General features: G+C 37.9%; 1 protein-coding gene across 10 annotated transcripts in view; it reads left to right on the top strand.

Moving 5' to 3' along the window:
* Window positions 1-401: 401 nt before the first annotated feature.
* cacna1g (calcium channel, voltage-dependent, T type, alpha 1G subunit) overlaps window positions 402-20,348 on the top strand; it is a 166,485-nt gene continuing 146,538 nt past the window's right edge. For all 10 annotated transcript variants that reach the window (XM_073815448.1, XM_073815437.1, XM_073815438.1 and 7 more), the window contains exons 1-2: window positions 402-508; window positions 8,647-8,780. In XM_073815448.1, the coding sequence (XP_073671549.1) occupies window positions 416-508; window positions 8,647-8,780 (227 nt within the window). In that variant the 5' untranslated portion in view covers window positions 402-415. The remainder of the gene's footprint in view (window positions 509-8,646; window positions 8,781-20,348) is intronic.

The raw sequence follows: 20,348 nt of genomic DNA, 5'->3' as shown, positions 1-20,348 counted from the left end.
AAGCACCGTTGGCCCTCTTAACACGTTTAGCTGGACTGATCTGGTTTAACGTCAGTGAATGATTTTAGCCTTTCGCAGTAACTGCTGTGATCTTTTATAGCAGTATGATGATTTATGAAAACGTAAACTTTTTTTATTTTCCAAATTCGATTATAACAATGCAAGAAAAAACGTGAACACATTTACACGGCAGAGGTGCGTCGATAAATTAGCAGTAGTGCTTTGAACTCGGAATAGCTCGTCCGAGCAGCGTGAAGTATTCCTGAAAGTATGCTTGCTGATGGATGTGCTATCCAGTTTGTAATAATGCCATTCATTTTCAATGCCAAACAGAACTTCTGCTATGTCTGCAATGTGTGTTGTTTTTCCGTGTATTCCTTAACTTCTGCTCCCCACATGGTTCGAAAGGGCCAGCATGTTGGTTATCCTGCTGAACTGTGTTACTCTGGGAATGTTCCACCCTTGTGAGGACAGCCTCTGTGACTCAGAGCGATGCAAGATCCTGGAGGTAAGTTTCATTCCATGAATACGTTACCTCTCGTAACCCGATGTCCTTAAAATAATCCAAACGTAATAGGAACAGATACATGGAGTTCAAATGATTTCTAAACAAGTGTTACACCTAGAATTGTTTCAAAGGGGGGGTTGTTACTCTCATCTTCATGGAATGCTGGGTTTCTCTAGATATCCCCAAGCATGTTATGTTGACTGATTTCCAAAAGACACAGGAATGCCCAAAACCACATGTGGTGATGGGCAACAAAAAGATCCTCGTCTGTAATTCGAAGCAGATTAGCTCAGGAAAGAAGCTGCTCTGTTTTATCGTTGACTTGGGAACATAGCTCAGGGACTTTGATTTCAATCTGCTAAATTCCTTTTGGTTTGTTAAACAGATGAGTAGCCTTAAGGATATTAGAGAGCTGTCTTCCCTTTTGGATACTCTGGTTCTCTTATTCAAACAAACACACACACACATCGACATTCCTTTCCATTGCTTTTTATTGTTTTTATATTGAACCATTGATAATGTCATTTTATGTCAGTAAGACATCATTGTCTCTCTCTCTCTCTCTCTCTCTCTCTCTCTCTCTCTCTCTCTCTCTCTCTCTCTCTCTCTCTCTTTCTCTCTCGCTAATGCTACAGTATGGGGTGTCATACATTTATGTAAAAGCACATGAGCCTGAAATGGCTCAGCGACGGAGAGGATTACACCACATTAAATGAAATGCTTACAACGCGACTTCAAAGTCAGTCATCCAGTCAGGCATTGTAATCAAGCCATTTAGAATATAATGCGACCGATTGTGGCATGAGATAAATCGCCTCTTATTTCTGAATTATTAAACTAATGGTAGCTGTAATGAATGAAAGTAATCTGTGCTCTTAATATCACGACAATGGGTCATGTTCATCGTACAGTGTCACCATAGAGTGCCAATGAGAAACAATTATACCGTTCTTTTCAAAGGCAAACTGTCACGTCCTGCATAAATCAAATGTGAGATGGCTTGCTTTTAGGCTGAAATATAAAATCAATATTGACAAAATGATTAGGAAAATAAGCATGTAGCTAGCATTTAATGTATAGTAACCTTTAGGTAGTCTGATATACTATAGTGGTATGATTATTATAGTACAATGCCGTTTGCAGTAGCGTAGTTCTAGATATTGTAGTGTCATAGTATTCAGACTCAGGTATTTTTTTGGTATTTATAGTGTTAAATGTGAAATGTGATTTAGAGACTTTTCTTGCCGTGAGTTTCCTGGAACTCATCAGTTTTTACTCCTCACCTTCCCTGGGTGAGATTGCTTTCTTTCCACTGATAATGCCAAGTTTTCATTGCAATTTAATGGAAATGGATTGTTTTTTTCTGTAAACGTTTGGAATTAATAACAGATAGTAAATGAAATCCCATATTCACTCCCCCCGCTTAATATCAGGAATAAACAGCTTGGGAGGTTTCATACCTGAACTTGGAAAATTTTAATATGATTATCTTCTCCACCTGCTCCTGCCGTATGGATATATTAGTGTGATTTGGCAAAAATAGGATTGTAAATTCGGTCATTGGGAAATAGATATACAATCCACTTCCTGTTACTGTCAGACCAAGCACGCCGCTGGGGCAGGGGAGCTGATGTGACTCAGTTTGGTCCTTACTGCAGCTTTAAAAAATGCATTTTGTGGAATAATGGAATTCAGGGTAATACAATAAAGCTGAGGAGTGTGTTTGAAATTTCTCTCTCTTTTTCTCTGTGCCCCTTCTCTACTGCCCACACAACGCATTATCATTTTCTTCTTTATTGCATCTTCTTTCAAGTACTCTTACTGTTATGAATACATACATGAACACCACCCTGATATCAAGGAGATGATCAGTTGATCTTACATATACAGTAAGAGTTTCATAAAATCAGAAAGCATGCAAATTATATTATCAATTATATACGGTGTTACATTACATATTTTTAAGTGTTTATTTTCGGATACCAAAGCATTACCAAATAGAATGGCAATAATCATATAAATATAATAAAATTAGTAATTAATAACAACTCATTTTAAACACTACATTCTGTCCGGTCTTGCCGGATAAACAAGCAGATTGCAATTCTGTTTGGTGCCTCTGGAAATGACACGCTTCACCTTATGTACTAAATTGCATATTAAGTATGCATGTATTTGCGTTATATACCTCTTCTAATTTATAAATAAGTGGTTTCTGAGAAAACAGGCAGCATTAGATTAAGCATAAGGGTCAGTGATTTGGCTGTGTACTTCTACACAGACCGAGATTCAGGAGTCATGCATGCAATTCACACATATGTTCTGCTTACTGTCACCATCATATAGATACATATGTGCACGAACATTACATGTTCGATCAGCTGTTTTCTTTCTTTCTTTCTGTCTTTCTTTCTGTCTTTCTTTCTGTCTTTCTTTCTTTCTTTCTTTCTTTCTTTCTTTCTGTACATATGTATTTCAGTTTGTGGGTCTGTTTTGGCTTGATTTTTTCTGCAATCTTTCCAGATTAAGCTACCATATGTTGTACTTAATTGTGAGTTTCATTGGGGAATCCCTTTTACCCTGGAGTAATTTCCTATAATAACAGTGGTTTATTGTTTGCCAGTGGCTTGATAGGATATTTAGTGGGATGCATCAAATCTAACATTTCAAAATCTTTCAAAGCTGTTCCTAAATCAAAAATACAGTTTGGACAATGTCCACAGAAATCATAGAAGTTGAATTGTTAGTTCAAACAAAAATTGTAAAATGATGGTTGGCTTTGTTTTGCGTTCCCTTTTAGGGGTGGTTTCCCGGACGGGGATTAGCTTAAGCCAGGACAGGGATTAGCTTAAACCAGGACTAGGCCTTAGTTTAATTAGGAAATATAACTAGTTTTAACAAACATGCCTTACTTAAAACATTACTTGTGTGCATTCTGAGGAAAAACAAAGGGCACTGATGTATTTTAAAGGATAATTCCGGTATTTAACACTTTGAGTCTCATTTCTGGTTTGTTTTGGATAAACTACAGTGATGGACGCTGACATTTTGACAATGGGTCGTGTCTTGACTTTTTGACTTGTTTAGAAGTGTCTCTTGACTGCTTCAGAATGGAAGTCAAGTGTCATGCACAAATATGTCATTAAAACATCACTTAACGTTCATTTTCAAAACTGTACTACTCACCGAGTGGTGCGTGGTGTTGGTTGATGATTAAAAACGTTAAAGTGTAGCGAAATACAGTTTCTGTCGTGTTTTATTTGGCATTTTGTAAAATTCCATTGACTTCTCTTGGAAGACTCATTGATCGCTGCTATATCACTCCGCCAATATATGTTTCCCATATTTGATGGCTCAGTGACCAGCTTTAGGTTTGAAGTTGAGCTCGATTGGGACTGTCTATACGCTAGACACAGAGTTCGGTTCAGTGTCCTTGAACGGCAAAGTGGTTGTCCCCATCAAGTGGTCAGGAGTGTGCTAACGCTTCAGACTCATATATAGAGCGGAAGCATATACGCGGTTGTGAGGTATCTGAACAAATAGTTCCATTATAGTAAATAACACGGATTGAAATCATTGCGCTGATATATTTGTTTTTCATAATCAACGAACACCACGAACCACTCGGTGAGTAGCACAGTTTTGAAAATGAACGTTAAGTGTTGTTTTAATGACATGTTTGTGCATGGCCCTTGACTTCCATTCTGAAGCAGTCAAGAGACGCTTCTAAATGATTCAAAAAGTCAAGACACGACCCATTGTCAAAATTTCAGTGTCCATCTCTGTAGTTTATCCAAAACAAACGTGAAATGAGACTCAAAGTGTTATATATCCTAATTATCCTTTAAGATATTTCAGTGCAATTTGTTTTCAGTTTGGAAAGGTCTTACATTTATTTTAGTCAAGGACTAGTCAATCCCAGTCCAGGAAACCACCCCTTAAACATATAAAGTCTATATTAAATGTGTTCTCAGTCACACTACACACAAATGCATTATTTACATCCAGCCAAATTTGAATGATAAAAAAACACCAAGTAAATAACATAAGTTACCAAATCTTGGAAAAACAGGCAGGATTCTCTACTTTCAAATGATGGGTGTGTGTCTGCTGTCAGTGCTGAAACCACGGCCACTCCTGGGAAAGCTGCCATCTCTCTACACTTTCAACCCTCTTAACTTCACAGCTACAACCTAAATGGATGTTCGCGTTATGATTGTGTTAGGACGGGGCAATGCTCTGTGGCTCCAGTGCATCATCGAGTCACAGTTTTAGTCCCGCCTAAATAATCCTGAACACAGAAATGTGGTAAATCTGGTGTAACTCCACAATTCAGTACTACATACAGGTAGTAAACATAGTCGTTGTAATGTGTTTCAGAAATACATTTCTAACATTTATAATTTGTTTAGAAACTATTTTTTGAAATGACTTCACACAGATGTTAAAGAATGCTGACACTGAACACTTTGCATCTCCCATTTTATACATCCGACAGAAATGTTACATGGGGGATGTAAATGATGCTAGATTTAAAATGTTTGTGTGTGCCGTTCTGTTATATGTTTAAACGGGACATATCATGAAAATCTGACTTTTTCCATTGTTAATTGCTATGATTTGTTCCCCAGTGCTTCTATCAACCTAGAAAATGTGAAAAAGGTCAACCCAGTAACTTAGTTTTGATAATCCATTCTCTGCAAGCATGTGAAAAAATAGGTTGTTGAAATTTGGCTCCCCTTGTGATGTCAGAAGGGGATAATAGCGCCCCTTAATCTGCACTATCCAACCACGGCACTGCCATTTGGTGCAGAGATCAGCTCATTTGCATTTTAAAGGACACACCCAAAAACGTCACATTTTGCTTACACCTACAAAGTGGCAATTTATAAAACTTCACATAAGTACTCTGGGGACACCAAAGATTTGTTTGATATATAGTAAAATGTCTTGTGAAATGCCCCCTTTAAGTAAATAATCATACATCAAAAGATGTCAATGTGTATGGCAAATGATGCATGATTTAGTCGAGTCTGGTACTGCGATGGTTACTGTTTGCTTGCTGCAGTAACGTCTGCTAATGTTCCTTTCAGACTCATTGATGTCATCCGCATAGCAACCGCTTATTGCACCTTCGAATTAGATGAATTAGTAAGAACATAGGAGATATTTTTATTTACCCTCTGTGAACGTGCATGCAGCGTCCTCGTTTTTCTGTGCGCATGCATTTGTGGGGGCGGCTTAATGGTCTGCGCGGAGAAGTTCTGGATGGATTTAAAGAATAATTTTTCCGTGGAAAGGCCATTGGTTGGACTAGAATAACCTTCTCACAGCGCAGACAATAAACCACTCAGCTATTTGTACAACAAAGGGGACACCATGAGAAGATTCATTCAAAAGATCATGCCAGATATCACCGCACACGAACGCCCTCGCTTCCACACGCTCAGATGAGACAGACTCTTTCTTCAAGCTATTTTTGAATGCTTCCACAGAAATATGAAAAAGAAGGATGACATGTATTAAATAGAAACGAGTGGGGATAAAAGGAGGGGGGATATGGAAAGAGGTTTGATGAAACAAAAGAGATGAGAGAGGAGGAAATGGTATAAAGAGGAAGATATTCATACACTGTATTGTGTAGGGTTGGGTGTGTGTAATAGAGAGAGCTGGCTAGATGGAGAGCCGGTTTTGTCGAGGGTTTCCCCTTGTCTGCATCGTTTATCTTTAGAGGAAGCTGTTGAACCATAGACGGGGGTCTCCAGAGATTTAAACACACACACACACACACACAGACGCGCATACATACAGTACAGCAAGCCAACAGCTCTGCACGGACTGCTGAGGAACCATATGAAAAAGTAAAGAGAAGATTAATTTCACAGTCACCGCTTTTCCCATACTTTATTGATACTTTATGAAATACATCCATCTTACTTGAAGTATAGGGGTAAAATTAGTAAATAATGAAAGGTTCAACAGTAAGGGTCATCTGATGTCTCGGGGCAATATTGAAGTTTCGGGAAAAATTGAGGAAACTGTAAGCTGCATTGATGCTGAATCTTACACTTGCTGCTTTGCAAACTTAAACATTTGGTTTGCTGTGATCTAGGCTATCAAACGTTTGTTGCTTTAACCATTCACATTATAATTAGTGCTGGGAAAAGATTTATTGCGATAAATCACATACCAAATAGAAGTGATTTTTTTTTGTCAATCATATGCGGAATAACTGTAAGAATACAGTTCCTTTGAAAATAGTTTTTTTTCCAAAGTTTTGAGAAATAATGTAGTTAGGATATTTATTGCAGACGTTTATTGCCGTTGAATACTCTCGTCTATAATATGGAAAACACATAGGACATAGGCTATATAATGTGGTATACTGCACAGTTACCCTGCTAATTTAAATTTATATGTGGAGATAAATAAACCTTTGCAAATCTGCTGATTTAATCCATTCATGTCCTGACCACAGGCTAGAGATTTTAAACATCCTTAATCCACACTTACTAGTCTATCAAATAATATCTCATGATCTATCATCATTAGTGAGTTTCTGGTTACCTGTGCTGTGCAGTTGCATATGGAGTGTTTTATGGACCGCTGCATTTAAAAATATGTCTTTTCAAAGCGAGATCTCAGTGTATGATTGATGGTATAAAGTTAAGCCCCCTCAACAATTTCACATGCCCCCTCAGTCATTTCATCCTGCAGCCGGGCCTGCTGACAATGTAATGCAATACATTGCAAAACCATTTAATACAGTGGAAAAACAGCATTTAAAGAAATGCTGAAAAATTTTGATAAGCAGTATGAATTGCCAGGTTAAACATACATTTCCAAAACAGCAATTCCAAATTTAGGGATTTTTTCAGTGTTTTCAGTTTTTGAAAGATGTATTCATTAAATAATTACTTTTAAAAATGTGTTATGTGTATTAATCTTTACTGCCAGGTAAACCTTGCAAAAGATTTAATTTAAATAATCACAACAATGTGTGAAAATTATTTCATGAACAAAAAAAAAAAAAGGCAATCAAGTCATAATCATCACAATTTATAAGACTGTCAGCCAAATTTCAATTGTGACAGCCCTATATAAGGCAAATTTTTACTATTTGCTCTAGCATCGTTGGGTATAAAAACATAAGGTACATTAGAGGTTCAGCGCTATACTGTAATTATCAGTAAATGCATTTCATTCTGACTCAGTTAACATTCTCTGCATGCTCGAAGTGCAACTACTTTGGCTGAAGGGGAATCCCTCACACCCACATAACTCTCAAAGACTGCTGACCTTGAAGTAATATCACTCTCATAACAGCTGATGTCTCAAAGGATCCATCCCGTGGTCTTTTCTCAAGAAGCAAGAAACGAAGAGGTGTATAGTTTATTACTGAAATGGATTTAAGAGGTCCCACATCTAGCAAATTAGCCTTTTATGCTTGCGGTTGTATTTAACAACAAACTATTTTGTGAGATTGCTACATATCCTGATGTGACTCAAGTGTTCAAGTATTTTTTTAAAGCCTAAAAGTGCTGAATGCGCAACAAAAAAGAAAATAATAAAATTGCTTACAAAACCTGGCTATTAAGGTAGCGTAGTCAGTGTTGCTGTTGTATATTGTTTTTTGTAAGTAATAATCATTCTTCTTGTGTCTGTCATTGCCCTTCATGCATTATCCTTTGTGGCCATTAACACAAACTAAAGTCACTGATAAATTATTTGTCTCCGTATAGTGAAAGTACACCAGCAGAGGACAGAGATTCAGAATGATTATGCAAGTTTCATTGAGTCTTAATACATAGTGTACTTCATTAATCATAGACGCCATAGTGCAGAACATTGCCTGTGTTTTTGTAAATTTGATGCACATTTCATTAACGTAAAGCACATTTTGGGTAACATAAGCAGAGGAATAACAGAGGGTTTGTGGGTAACAGCTTAAGTCGGCTGTTTGTGCCCACTCAGAAAACTCACTGTAGGGATGAGTCAGGGTTTAAAGCACATGCACACACATTCACCATGGTGTGACATCAAAGTCAAAGTTTTGCTGAACTTCTTAACTGAGAAGAACTTTTTTTGCAGACTCTGCAGTGTTTGCTAACACTCTTGATGTTTCTTCCTCTTTCCAGGACTTTGATGATTTTATCTTTGCTTTTTTTGCCGTGGAGATGATCATCAAGATGATAGCGCTGGGCATCTTTGGGAAAAAGTGTTACCTTGGAGATACTTGGAATCGGCTGGACTTCTTCATTGTTTTGGCTGGGTGAGTCATTCCAAATCGACTTCGTTCAAACTTTCCAGAGTTTAAGTTTACGTTTCTTTTAAGCGTTTGTAATTCAGCATTCTTGTTTACTACCGTCTCTCTTCAGCGGTAGGCTTAAACTTTGTGGTTGCACACAATTATGTACTCTGGAGGATATAGTAAAAACAGCACATCTTTAAGTAATAAAATAAGACTTTTTTGCAAGTTTGTACATATTTTTAGCAATTAATTTAATCGAATGTGCTTAATATTAATTTCCGATGTGTTTGAAACATAATTTGATTCAGATTATTTCCGTGATAAATCATGCTAAACCAATGGAGACTGAATGTGCAAATAATTGACGCTATCAGTGGGTGAAATCTATTCAGTTTCTGAGTCATCACTAACCAGAAATCTCTTCACACACACACATACAGTAAATAGAGTTAAAGTTCATTTGGAATGATGTGTGCTTCCCAAGCGGCACAAGGACATTTTCCATTAGCATTCCTTGAAACTTCCCGACTCATGCAGTGACAGCAGCACGTGCTTTATTGCCAGACACACTACCTCTGACCCAACCTCTTGTGTCTTGTTGATAATCGCATAGGATTATTTATTGAGATGGAAATTAGCTCAGCGTATGGAACATATGGAGCCATCCAGGAGACACCAGCCAAAGTGTATACACAAGATAACCATATAAAAGTGACAGACGGCTGGCTTGTTCCACCAGTGCGTTGGCTTAAACCATTTCCCTCCGGGTGGTTTGATACTTATCCAGATGACAAGCTTACCATCAAAAATCTCCAGTAATTCACGACAGGCTGCATCATACTGCGCGTTGACAGCAGGGATAATTTGTGGTACCTTCTGAATTTATAATTTTTTTTTTTTGGCCAAACAAAGTAACAGAAAAAGTGTCATTCATTAGGAACCAGAGCCGAGAGGCGCAGTTTATACGGATCATTTGTTTTAGTTTAAAGTTTAACGTTCATTTTGTTTTTCCTTTTGGAGAACTTCCCGCATTTCTGGGCGATAAATCACAAGGCCAAAAATTCACTTTAACCTCCTCGCTAAGTGAATAAATTGGTTGGGGTGGTTGAACCGTACGGTTTTATTTCCAAAACTCTTTTCACCCAGACACCGCTTTCCTCAATCTTCCGTTCTCATCTATCTGTGCGCAGTCTGCTCTCCAACATGAGCCAGAGAACTTCAAGACACTTAAAGATTTTGGCTGCTGTGATATGGATAGTATGTCTTTTTGTGTCTCGACTGAAGAGACATTGAGACGGGCCTGCTCTCTTTTCAATCTTTTAAAGAAAACCCTCAGGGAACGCAGACCCTCAATACACCCCACCAAGACGAGGTATCGGTTTCAGACACCCGCAGCGGTTTGGCAACTTCTTCTGACTCGCTTTTAAATTAGTGAACCCTTTTTCTTATTCAGTGAGACTTTACAAACATGTGCACTTCACTAAAAGCACAAATCTTACCAACTGCGACTGTGACAGTATCTCTTACGGATTGTTTAAAAAACAATGTTTGAAGACTCATAAATATGCACTCTATTGTGTGATGTAAAAAGCTTTGCCTTTTTTTAACAAGGCATTGAGTATAAATGTGTTTTTTTAGAAATTCATCTGGCATACTCTGCCATAACCTTGATGAAAGTGAGTTTTATTACTTTTTCCATAATGCTTTACCAAATGTTGCATATTTTGACTTGGAACCAATATGTTATTATTGCTCTTCTTACTGCACAAGTCTTTTAAACATGTGCCAGACTGAAGTCTTTTATTTTATCTTATATATTTCTGTTGTTCTAGGAATTATTTTCATCTTTTTTTAATGAAATATATGTTTAGGCTGGAACTGTAGCCAAGGCCCAGTCATCTTAATCATGTAAACTTGCCTTCTCTTCTCAAAGAAATACAGGTTAGGTGAATTGGAGATGCCAAATTGTCCTTCCCCAACTTATGTGTAGATTAACCAGTTCTCGGCATGAATATTCAATGCTATCTCATGGCAATTTATACATATTTTATGAGGTGGCTAATTCGTATTCATTCGTACGACCACATTCATACATTTTTGTACGATTTGCATTTGCCTCTGTAATGTTTTGTTATTGTTTTTATGATAATCATACTTTTGCTTGATTAACTTCATAAAGTACTCATACCCCAACTTATAAAATATGTACAAATTCACATATAGCCAGCATTAACTCTTTCCCCAACAGCTATTTTTTTTTTAAAGTTGCCCGTCTGCATTTTTTGTGATTTTCACAAAGGTTTCACAAATTGCCTTTCAGGAAATTATTCTTCTTAAAATATGTAAACATACAAATATATCAAATGAAAAAAAACAGACCCTTTGCCTTCAAACAAACAATAAACAAACAAACAAACAAAATGGGAAAAAATGTTTCATCCTATCTATTTTTTCTCTGCTTATAAACTCTTAAATATGGGTATTTTTCTTTAAAAATACTTTTTTTTAGCAAAAAGCTGAAATATTTGCATTTTTGTGAAGAAATTTTATTAGAGTTCAGATTCAGAACAATGTTCAAAACATACAAAGAGTTTAAAATTAGTAAATAAAGTTTTGGCTTCAGTTTTTTCATAAATTGGGTACGTGCGTCTAGTGGATAATTGCGGTATTGCAGATTAACATAAAAATTCACCAGGAACACATTTTGTATGCTTTTTTTACTTAATTGACGAGATAACTTGTCAGTGATAACTCGTTAATGACAGGGAAAGCACCAAAAGATTTTTTACATCTTCTAAGATTTAAAAAATGTGATAGACCACAAACATGAAGATAAAAAATCCTAGATTTAACCGTTTTGCTCCTATAGTGTGTGGTGTGCCACACCACACACAAACAGATTTTAACCAGAGTCTTGACTGTGAACACAGGAAATCCCACAAAATCTCGCGAGACTTCAGAATAAGCATGGCGGACGATAGGCATTTGAAGGTTCGGACACTCTTAACACGCCTCACACAAAGGGACAATCTGATAAAAAAAACTGTAGAACCATCGCGATACTCGGGACATAGCTAGGATTGTCGGAAGGGGAGAAATCGGCCCAAAATCAGCCTGATTATCTTTTGTTGTGTACCCAGCATAAGGAGGGAGAGGTAGGACAAATGTGATAAAAGGCCCAACCTCATATTCTTTCATAGGGCCTAAAATTGCTAGTGGCACCCCTCCTCCTTCATCTCATCTCTGTTGTGATTATTTTTGCTCTAGAAGCTTTTGTCTCACATCTGGCTAATCAGTAGGAATGAAGGCTTTGACAGTCTGCCTAGAAACATGTTCTCATTACTTTGAAAGACCCTCAACTCTCACTTTTGGCCAACACTTACCTCTCATTTGAGGTAAATCTGTGAGCCAGGATTGACTAACATAGCATGCCGTCCAAAAACTAATTTAGTGTAAAGATTTAGTGTGAAGATTTCCTTCACTTTTAAAATAAGAATATTTTGATCAGGCATTTTGTTTCCTGTAGACAGGTGTCAGTTTCTTGTAGTCAAGGCAGTAGCACTGAGGTAAGAATAACCTGTCAACATAATTGTCATCACTCAAGTCACTCAACTGTCCAGAAAGCTGACAGTTATAGTGGCTTCTCTGTGACTTCCTCAGTCCAACTTTTGTACAATCCACTCAAAACGCTGAATAGTACAGCTAATATGATGATGTATTTAGGTGTCCGTGATTTCCATTTCAACAAGCAACAATATTATAGGAATGTTAATAGGAAAATGTGTTTTAAACTGATCCACAATAAACCCTTCTGAACGTGTCATGACCCCAAAAAATGGCACATTTACTGTGATAATGACGTCTCTTTGGACTTTTCGGTGTTCAGCTACAGAATAGGAGTCTTCAGGAATGTCATTTGGCCTGGAGATTGTTGATGAAACTGGACAGTGTCCAGACTTTTATCTAACAAGTTCCTCTTCACTAATTTGTATATGGAGCTGCCTGCTAGTGATAACCATAGACTGTAAAAAATATTGACGTAGTGTCCGTGACATAACCCATAGGTTTGTGAAGAGCTTTTTTAAGTCAATAGTTCCCATGGCCTGTTGCGCCATCTTGGCCGCTCCACACTCACAGTTAACCAAAAATGGTTAAAGAGGCAGGATGTAGGTGAAGCTGAGGTGGCTGGTTGCTGAAACCATGCCTCTTAGCTCGACGGTAGTGAAAGCAGTGCTAGTTCACCTTTCACTCAAGTGGCCACGCCCTTAATTATACTGAACTTTAAAGGGAACATATCATGAAAATCTGACTTTTTTCATGTTTAACTCTATGATCTCTATGAAAAGTCAGTCACAAAAATTGAATTATTTTTGCTTTTTGCTCAAAATATGGTGTTTTTGCAAAAACCTACCCATATTCAAAAGCTGATTGCAAAAGAACCACTAAAGGTAGGATGAAACGGTTTTTTTGTTTGAAAGCAGAGGGTCTGTTCTTTCATTTGGTGTATTGTATGTTTATTTATTTAAAGAAGAACATTTTCTGGAAGGCATTAAACTTTGGTGAAAATCATGAAAAACGCTGGCGTTGGCTGGCAACTTTTTTTAAAAACGCTGGCGGTGAAAGAGTTAAGTAAAACAATTGGTTCCCTAGTGCTTCTATCAACTTAGAAAATGTGAAAAAGAACTTAGTTTTGGTAAACCATTCTCTGCAACTAAGTAACAAAATAAGTAATTGAAATTTGGCTCCCCCTGTGATGTCAGAAGGGGATAATTCCGCTCCTTAATTTGCACTTTCCAAACACGACACTACCATTAAGTGCAGAAATCAGCTCATTTGCATTTTAAAGGACACACCAAAAATTGTACATTTTTTCTTACACCTACAAAGTGGCAATTTTAACATGTTATAATAAATTATCTATATGGTATTTTGAGCTAAAACTTCACATACGTACTCTGGAGACACCAAAGATTTATTTGACATCTGTAAGCCCTGTAAGACTATGTTACTGTGACAATTTGATACATAAGAGCTATTTTTAAACCATTGTTTAGTCTATATTAGTTCATTATAAATTTCAAGGAAAAGAAGATCAATATTTATACATACTTTACACATTACAACAGTGTTGACGTATGTTGAGTGATGTCAACACAAAAACATCAGCAGCAGGATTCCACCCAAACATAAAGCTGGTGAATAGTTTGAAGATTTTTCACAGAATAATCCATGTCTTGTTACATAAACTTGTTTCATGGCCTGTTATGGTCCAGTACACAAGACTCAAATTCAAGCTTCAAGGGATCACTTGCCGCACCCACAGTGCATGGTAAATTTTGTTTGGACCAAGCGTAAATAATATGCACACAAATCCCCCGTTTCTCATCCACAGTACGGTTCCAATATTTAACCAAATTGTCTTCATTTACTTCAGTCATAAACTGAACAAGACAAGCCCAAATCCAGACCCAAATGCCCACTTTATTTCTCTGCTTTACTGAATGTCTCCTCGACTGTTTCCAGACCTGCTGCTGACACGAATTATGTGCAGACAAAATCCTTATTCAACAGGACGACACAAGGGCAAACTGCAATGAACAAAGAAGATCAAACCTTATCTCAAGGCCGGTTAAAGGTCCCTCTCATTCATTTATTTTTGACTTGTCTGTAGAACGTTCTTTGACTCTGAGAAGGCACACAGAGCAAATTTGTTTTTCTCTTTATCCACTAAAGTTATAATTTCACATTAGGTTCCATTATGATTATTATTCTCTAAGGAGCCTCTATTGCCTCAGTGTTGCTCTGTTCCAAAACTTACTGAGCTTCTTACAGAGGCAGCATTCCAAAATTTAGGCAACTTAATTATGCTGCCATTTGAGAGGCTTCATTTTAGACAAATTTTAGGACAGCATTGCATATATCCTTGCCAGAGAAAGCTATCCCAGAATACATTGCAGTGACTTTAGCAAAAGAGGTAATAATCCAAGATGGTGGATGATGCTACAGTATTTTTTATTATAAATATACTTAATTTATTCTTGACGTTTTCCTGAAAACACACTGTAAAATTTATTAACGGAGGATAACGGAATGCATGATCGGATTGCTCATCTCACATCAATCATATCATTGTCAGTTTGTAACCATGCGGTCAGCTTATCTGGTAATCTGGATATCTCATCAATTAAGAGAAAACGCTTCCCTGCCAATGACGAGATTTTCCGGCTTTCCACAATACCGCTATTATCCACCAGGTGGCACTTCCGCAACTTATACAACCCGGAAGTATCGCCTCACGTGAAAGAGAAAGAACTCTGTGTATGTTTTAAAGATCGCTCTGCATCTGATCTCTATCAAAAGTCCTTCGCAAAAATGGAATTATCTCAGCTTTTTGCTCAAAATTGGGTGTTTTTGAAGAAACCTACCCATGTTTGAGAGGTGATTACAAGAGAACTAATGAAGGTAGGATGAAACAGTTTTTTTTGTTTGAAAGCAGAGGGTCTGTTCTTTCATCTGATAGTGTTTGTTTATATATTTAAAGAAGAACATTTTCTGGAAGGCATTAAACTTTTGTGAAATCATGAAAAATGCTGGCGCTGGCTTGCAACTTTTTTTTAAAACGCTGGCGGGAAAGAGAGTTAATATAAAAAAATTAAGATAACGTTAAGAAAATATTTATACTGTTAAAGTAATGTTAAAAATATAGATATATTAAATAAAAAATATGTTAAATAATAGAAAAACTATATTTACAGAAATATTGTGTTTTTATGTTAAAATAGCGCTGCGACCCTCCGATGAGATGTAAGTCTCAGAAGTGACCCCAAGCCAGTTTAAGACCCCTGATTTAGGTCTAAATGTCTAACAAGACTGTTCCAATCACACGACTTTGCAATGTAGTTTTCTGAACCTTCATTGGAGCAGTGGTTTGGGAAAACACCCGAATCATTGCTGTAACGCTGCAACTTGCAACCGTGTAAATACCATGTTTTTTCTGTATATTTATCCTTTCTTTGATTTAGGTGTTGAAAAAAGTGTTTTGTAAAGTGTTTGTTGGAAAAGAAAGAAAGAAGCTTTTCTGAATTTGAGCTAGGGGAAGATTTACCATTCAGACTGTAATAAATCAATCAGTCTCATCACATAAAAACTGAAGAGCACCCTTGAAGGCAATTGTGTCTGAGAGTGTGTACTGTATAGGGAGAAATAAAGTACATGACAGAACTATAGTTGTGAAAAGTATTGCATTTTAGCCTTATGTCCGTCTCTGTTGTGAACTGAACACATTTTTGTCAAACAGAATGTTTTCTAGAATAAATATGTCTCCCCCAATACTGCCTACCTGTCTAGAAATGGCAAGTTGGCTACTGTAGCAAAACATGAAAAGCTGTTGACTATTCAAAACAAATAGACTTAAATATAGCATGCGTATATGTACAGAATATTAAAATATTTGCTTTTTAAGGGGTCCTACAGTACTAGTAGCAAAAGCTTAAACCTGACAAACCTTTGGTGTCCAAAAGTTTAGAATGCCACATATTAATGTTCACAAAGTCTGCTGCCTCTGTTTTTATGATGGATAGTTGCATAAACTTACTTTATGTTATGAAGAGTGATCAAATGAATGTAAAGTCCCACTTTGCAATGAATGAACTTTTGGCCACATAGAGAATGTCACTAGTATGAAAACATTACAAGTCTAAAAGATGTCTTTACTGAAGTTGTGATGTGTGATTATGAAGGTTATCTTTCTTCTCGACCTAAATGAAGAACTGATTGTTCGGAAGTGAAACTCTTCTGAAACTCGCCTCATTAACCTGCCAGGTGGTGAAAGATACCAAGTACTGATTGAACCGTAGCCAAGACGTCTGCTTTGAAGACCTTGAGGGACATGGAGAGAGGGAATGATAGGATAGAAGGTGTGAGATTTGCATGGGGGGGGGGTATTGGATGCTTATACTCTGTTGCAAACTTTTTATATCTTAAATTGATCATACAACACTACTTATAATGCACAAAATCTTGTATGTCCCGAAAAAAGCTGCCACTTTAAATTTCCTAGGATTTTAAATGTGCTTAAGCTCTCGTGGAACTGTTCAAACAAGACACGGTGCACGCTAGCTCTCTTGGGTGCAAAATGAGATTCAATTGAGCTGATATCTTATGGATGTGAAGGCTGTGCTTGTTTTGTATCTGAGACCCTTGGTTCGCTCATATGTTTCCTATTTACTGTATAGTGACCTCCCTGGCATTTTGTATGCGGTGTGCATTCATTGTTGATCGTGTGACCGTTGTTGTCAAGAAAACAGAGTGCTTCTGGGAAGGTGTGTCATCCTTCACCACAGCAGTGCCAAACATAAACAGATAACACAACAGAGTTCTAGGTGCCCGCTGGACAGATGCCCAGGCCAGACGTTTTACTATCTGTTTGTGAGCATGTGTTTGTGCGCTTATTAGTGATTCATACATGGATACGACGGATGTAAGAGGCTGTTGATGAAATCACATTTACACATGTCCAGCTTGTTTAGATACGGCCCGCCTCTCGTGTTTGTGAAGCTGGAGTGGGGATAATTTAGCCGAGTGTCCTCACGCATGACCTTCTGTCTGTCTCTTCCTTTATAGGCACTTTGTCATTGTGAGTCTTTTTTGCTGTCTCTCCTTCTGTCTAATTTAATCTTCCCCACTGAAAAAAAGTAAAACAAAACAGCCTCAGGTGATTTGCTGGTCTGTTTAGATGGTTTTCAGAGGGGTTTTCTAAGTACTTTTTAGCTGGTCATATTGGGAAACCAGTTGGTTAATCAGGTAAACACCAGCTTGGGCAGGTGGGGTGTCCGGTTGGACAATCTTAAACCAGCCTTGTGTGATTATCTGGTCTGTGTTAAGGATTTAGAGGTTTTTCTGGTACTTTTCAGCTGGTCAGGGTGGGAAACTAGTTAGTAAATAAGGTAAACACCAGCTTGGGCAGACAGGAAGTCAAGTAAGAGCAGCTTAAACCAGCATATTGTGATTATCTGGTCTGTGTTAAGGGATTTAATGTTTTTTTGGAAATGTTTAGATGGTCAGGGTGGGAAACTAGTCGGTAAATTAGGTAAATACCAGCTTGGGCAGACAGGGAGTCAAGTTAAACCAGTTTAAACCACCCTAGTGTGATTATCTGGTCTGTGTTAAGTGATTTAGAGTTTTTTTGGTATTTTTTAGATGGTGAGGGTGGGAAACTAGTTAGTAAATTAGGTAAATACCAGCTTGGGCAGACAGGGAGTCAAGTAAGACCATTAAACCAGCCTAGTGCGATTATCTGGTCTGTGTTAAGGATTTAGAGTTTTCTCTGCTACTTTTCAGCTGGTCAGGGTGGGGAACTAGTTAGTAAATTAGGTAAACACCAGCTTGTGCAGACAGGAAGTCAAGTAGGAGCAGCTTAAACCAGCATATTGTGATTATCTGGTCTGTGTTAAGGGATTAAGAGGTTTTTTGGTACATTTTCAGATGGTCAGGGTGGAAAACTAGTTAGTATATTAGGTAAACACCAGCTTGGGCAAACAGGGAGTCAAATTAGACCATCTTAAACCAGCCTAGTGGGATTATCTGGTCTGTGTTAAGGATTTAGAGTTTTCTCTGCTACTTTTCAGCTGGTCAGGGTGGGATACTAGTTGGTAAATTAGGTAAACACCATCTGGGGCAGACAGGGTGTCAAGTAAGACCATCTTTAACCAGCGTAGTGCAATCATCTGGTCTCTGTTAAGGATTTAGGGGGTTCTCTGGTACTTTTCAGCTGGTCAGGGTGGGAAACTAGTTAGTAAATTAGGTAAACACCAGCTTGGGCAGACAGGAAGTCAAGTAAGAGCAGCTTAACCCAGCATATTGTGATTATCTGGTCTGTGTTAAGGATTTAGAGTTTTCTTTGCTACTTTTCAGCTGGTCAGGGTGGGAAACTAGTTCGTAAATTAGGTAAACACCATCTTGGGCAGACAGTGTGTCAAGTTAGACCATCTTAAACCAGCCTTGTGGGATTATCTGGTCTGTGTTAAGGATTTAGAGTTTTCTTTGCTACTTTTCAGCTGGTCAAGGTGGGGAACTAGTTAGTAAATTAGGTAAACACCAGCTTGGGCAGACAGGGTGTCAAGTTAGACCATCTTAAACCAGCGTAGTGCAATTATCTGGTCTGTGTTAAGGATTTAGAGTTTTCTCTGCTACTTTTCAGCTGGTCAGGGTGGAAAACTAGTCAGTAAATTAGGTAAACACCAGCTTGAGCAGACAGGGAGTCAAATTAGACCATCTTAAACCAGCCTAGTGTGATTATCTGGTCTGTGTTAAGGGATTTAGAGTTTTTTTGGTATTTTTTAGATGGTGAGGGTGGGAAACTAGTTAGTAAATTAGGTAAATTCCAGCTGGGCAGACAGGGAGTCAAGGAAGACCAGTTTAAACCACCCTAGTGTGATTTTCTGGTCTGTGTTAAGGATTTAGAGTTTTCTCAGCTACATTTTAGCTGGTCAGGGTGGGAAACTAGTTAGTAAATCAGGTGGAGAGTCATGTTAGACCACTTAAAACCAGACAAGTGTAGTTAGCTCGTCCTTGCCAATGGCTTTAAAGTTTTAAATATTTTTTAGCTGGAAATCCATTTTTAGCAAATCAGCTAAACACCAGCTTGGGCAGGCTGAAGCTAGGCCAACTGAGCATCCAAGTGTGAATATCTGGTCCATGTTAATGGTTTCAGAGGTTTTTCTGGTACTTTTCTGCTGGTCAGGGTGGGACACTAGCTGGACAGTCAGTTAAACCCCAGGTTTGGTGGCTACACCAGTTTATCTCTGTCTTAAATTGGCAGTTTTTTGAGACCAGCTTAAACCTGCACACCACCTTTGCCTGGTTCATGCTGTTTTTCTTCTCCAAGACTTTTAAGTTTCCCCGTCTCACATCATAACTTCCTGTGTTTCCCTTTTGCTGTTGATATTTTCGTGTTTTGTTCGTTCCCATTCCTAAATTTTTAGCCTTAGTCACCACTGTTATTATTTTTGTAGTCCAGTCACCAGCTGGTCTCCATCATCCCCAATCAGTGCCTTCAAAGCTGTTCTGCACATTTCAGAAGCAACAAAGTCAGAACACATTTCCTCACTGCCCTGTTTGGCTAATGGGGCTCGCACTGTTTGCACGTCACCGACTTCACTCGATCCATATTTGAGACGAAGGATAAACACCCTAGATCATGCAACATTAGGTCATGTGACTGCGCGGACCTCCATTAGATGCTTTATCCAAAGCAACTTATACAGTAGTACATTTAGGTTTTACAGTATGTGTGTTCCCTTGGAATTAAACCCATGACATACACCACCTATTAACTGCTTATTGACTGCAACCACATATCCAAGCCTAATTCAAACGTGTGAACTTTGTGCATGTTTAAAATAAGGCATCAGGAGGTTTTTTTTATTGTTGTATGGCCAGAAACAGTTATTGGGCTGTAATTACACGGTTGCAAGCACACAGGCACGTAGAGAGACACACTTTGTTTATTTCCTACAAAAACATGCAATTCTTTCATGTGCCCCTCTCCAAAGTTCACATGTGCAGAGCAGCTGTGGATATGTTTGTTTG

Source organism: Paramisgurnus dabryanus, chromosome 1 (assembly GCF_030506205.2).
Source record: "Paramisgurnus dabryanus chromosome 1, PD_genome_1.1, whole genome shotgun sequence".
NCBI classification, from domain to species: Eukaryota; Metazoa; Chordata; class Actinopteri; order Cypriniformes; family Cobitidae; genus Paramisgurnus; species Paramisgurnus dabryanus.
The sequence above is the reverse complement of the archived record's forward strand: the minus strand, read 5'-3'. Positions and strand labels throughout refer to the sequence as shown.